Source organism: Pinus tabuliformis, chromosome 9 (assembly GCF_031772625.1).
Source record: "Pinus tabuliformis cultivar Carrire ecotype Pingquan chromosome 9, CPIR1, whole genome shotgun sequence".
Classification (NCBI taxonomy): Eukaryota; Viridiplantae; Streptophyta; class Pinopsida; order Pinales; family Pinaceae; genus Pinus; species Pinus tabuliformis.
In genome coordinates this window covers 809,065,617-809,068,449 of record NC_142307.1, presented here as the reverse complement: position 1 = coordinate 809,068,449, position 2,833 = coordinate 809,065,617, and the positions used below count along the sequence as shown (strand labels likewise).

Genomic DNA, 2,833 nt, shown 5'->3' with positions numbered 1-2,833 from the left:
CTGCTCTTGTTAAAGATTGAAGGTCTCTGTCGCCAAAGTTAAATGCAAGCAGTGTGGAGTAACGTGGGAATTGTCAATCCATTTCAACTAAATATGGCAATGCCATTCGAATATATTGAAGCCGAATGCCACCAGCAAAAGAAATTTCCTCCTGGACTATGTGCCCAGGTTTAGCACCGCGTAGATCCCCAGTTTTAGGATCGTGTATCTCACCAATCCACTGCCTTAACAATGCTGACAGAACTTCTGATAATTTCTGGTATTTGACGTAGGCCACCTCTATCATACAAAGAAACACAAAAGAAAATCAAATAATCGAAAACCTACAAAATCAACACAAAGTAATTTTGTAAACTCACTCAATCAACCCCATTTTTCCTCCTGGAAAGCTGTTGCTGCAGAGATCTTATGCTCACACGAAAAAGAAAACGAAAAAAAAAACCTGTGGTATCCCGCGGAGTTGATGCTCGGTTAAGAGAATGGAATGTTGTTAAGACTCAAGAGTATTCTGATAAACGAGAGGAGCGAGCATGCCATGGTTGGGAAATTTATCTCTTTGTTGTTGATGAGGGCGAAGCTAATCCTTCAGTTTCTGTTTCTCCTGCTCGCATCAAAACGCTGATTACACCATTTCTATTCATTTCAAAAAATTTCGGCGGTACTACCAAATTTGAATTCAAAAATGACTGTGGGAGTCTAGTCGGTCGTTAATACTTGCCTTTTACCACTTACCACACACTTACCACATGGCGTGGGACCTACCAGTTCGTGTGTTAGAAAAAGAAAGCGTGACATGGCATGGGATCCACCCATCAACGACAGTCAGTGCCTCCTTAACCGTTGGGTAAGGGTGACAGCGCTGTGGATCGTGTGAGAATCTCTGCGTGGTTTACTTACAGAGCGTAGCGTAGCCAGAGCACGTTGTTGCTTCATTTGTTGAGTAAAAAGAGAAAGGCTGACTGTAGGTTGAGAACCATCCATCTATCGGGCTGTATGTTTGGTGATTTGGGTCCCTCTGAAGTCAAGATTTCAAACGAAGCAAAATGAAAATCAGTTGACAGTTACTATGGAGTACGGATGGGATTTGAAATTCTAAAATCGTGCCAATAGTTTCTCACCTCTGCAAATAAATATGACTTTCTAGTTCCTTTGGGCTTCATTGTTTATTGGGTTTCTACTTGTAGTTTCTTTAGGCGCCATTTATTTGGTTATTATTGTTATTTTGTAGGAAGCACGATGAGGACTGTGAGGCTTCAATGGGTGGTGCCCACCGTCCATGTTCATGTAACTGCGATTTGCATTGTGTTGTTAGTGTTGTTTTTGCGCAAGAAGGCGGCGTTTGGTCAGGAACACACTGAGATTGTTAGGAAGCAAGTGCAATGGCACCCTGCTACAGCAACTTGGTATGGCAGTGCAAATGGGGATGGAAGCGATGGTATATTGCGCATTCTTCTCTATGTCATTCCGCATAATTCAATTGTTCATTGATTCAGATTGTGGTACGTTGTTGTAACTCTTGTCGCAATGCAGGTGGTGCCTGCGGGTATGGTGGCCTTGTGGATCAGAAGCCTCTGAGAGCCAGAGTGGGCGCTGTAAGCCCCGTTTTATTCAAGGGCGGAGAAGGCTGTGGGGCGTGCTATAAGGTAAGAAATGATTGCAAAGACTCAGATCAGTACATTGCATTTGGTCGTTGCAGTTATTAATGACCAAATTATGGTGCATTTTTGGAAACTTCAGGTTAAGTGCATGGAGAAGGGCTTATGCTCTCGGAAACCTGTAACTATCGTGGTAACTGATGAATGCCCAGGAGGATACTGTGCGTTCGGTAAAACGCATTTTGATCTGAGCGGAGCTGCGTTTGGTCGTATGGCCACCCATGGCAAAACTCCAGCGCTGCTCAACACTGGGGAGCTCTCAGTTCTTTACAGAAGGTATAAAACACATAAGAGAGAGCTATCGGTTTTAGTTGTGATATTGAAGAGTTGATGCGTAATATTGTGATGGTATTTATTACAGGACATTGTGTCGATACCCAGGGAAGACCATAACTTTCCATGTGAACCAAGGCTCCACGGTCTACTGGTTCTCCGTACTCATCGAATACGAAGCCGGATATGGCGATGTGGGAGCTGTGCAACTAAAACAGGTATGTGCAGGACCATGGTGATTCCAACTTCAAACTTTTATCATTCTGCGCTTCATTTCGTAACTTGAATTCGTTTCGATCAATTGTGTGGATGAATGATACAGGCGGACTCTGATGCGTGGATGGAAATGAAGCATACTTGGGGCGCCAACTGGTCTCTGTTGGGAGGTCCATTGGGGGCGCCAACTGGTCTCTGTTGGGAGGTCCATTGAGAGCGCCATTTTCTCTGCGAATCACAACGTTGACGTGGAAACAAACGTTGTCCGCGATAAACGTGATTCCCAAGAAGTGGTATCCGAACGCAAGTTACAGATCACGCCTAAATTTCGACAATTAGGTCCATTAATCAGTAGCGTATTTAAAAAAACAAAAGGGCAAAAAAAAAAAATCTGTGTGGAGACTGTTTGATTGAATTCTAGGTTTGACAGAATCAATGGCCAAGAGCCTCCACATCTCTGGAACGTGGAGATGTCGGCTTGGAATTTGCGGGAATGTAAACGCTGTTTTGAAGTTTTTGTGGCTATATATTTTTTTTGGGTAAATTTTGTTTTGAAATTGGGAATTTTTTTTGTCCATATGTTTTCTTACTAATTGTGTTACCACTACTCAATTGGAGAGGGGTTTATTTTGAAATTAGGTGGGGCCTTATTAAAATAATTCAAGTGAACTAAAGATTTTTCAGTAAAA

General features: G+C 42.8%; 1 protein-coding gene across 1 annotated transcript; it reads left to right on the top strand.

Annotated features, from left to right (window-relative positions):
• The first annotated feature begins 1,189 nt into the window (after positions 1–1,189).
• On the top strand, positions 1,190–2,559 carry LOC149151254 (expansin-B16-like). The gene is made up of 6 exons (XM_089439682.1): positions 1,190–1,435; positions 1,531–1,643; positions 1,738–1,931; positions 2,017–2,146; positions 2,251–2,314; positions 2,350–2,559. The coding sequence occupies exons 1-6, from the start codon at positions 1,237–1,239 to the stop codon at positions 2,481–2,483; spliced, it is 834 nt and encodes a 277-aa protein (XP_089295808.1). The 5' UTR covers positions 1,190–1,236; the 3' UTR covers positions 2,484–2,559.
• The last annotated feature ends 274 nt before the right edge of the window (positions 2,560–2,833 follow it).

Excerpts from the sequence above, each read along its gene's own strand:
- LOC149151254 (XM_089439682.1), top strand. The coding sequence starts at position 1,237 with ATGAGGACTGTGAGGCTTCAATGGGTGGTGCCCACCGTCCATGTTCAT. Across the intron at positions 1,644-1,737 it reads GCTGTGGGGCGTGCTATAAG|GTTAAGTGCATGGAGAAGGG; the intron begins GTAAGAAATGAT and ends TGGAAACTTCAG. Across the intron at positions 2,147-2,250 it reads GAGCTGTGCAACTAAAACAG|GCGGACTCTGATGCGTGGAT; the intron begins GTATGTGCAGGA and ends TGAATGATACAG.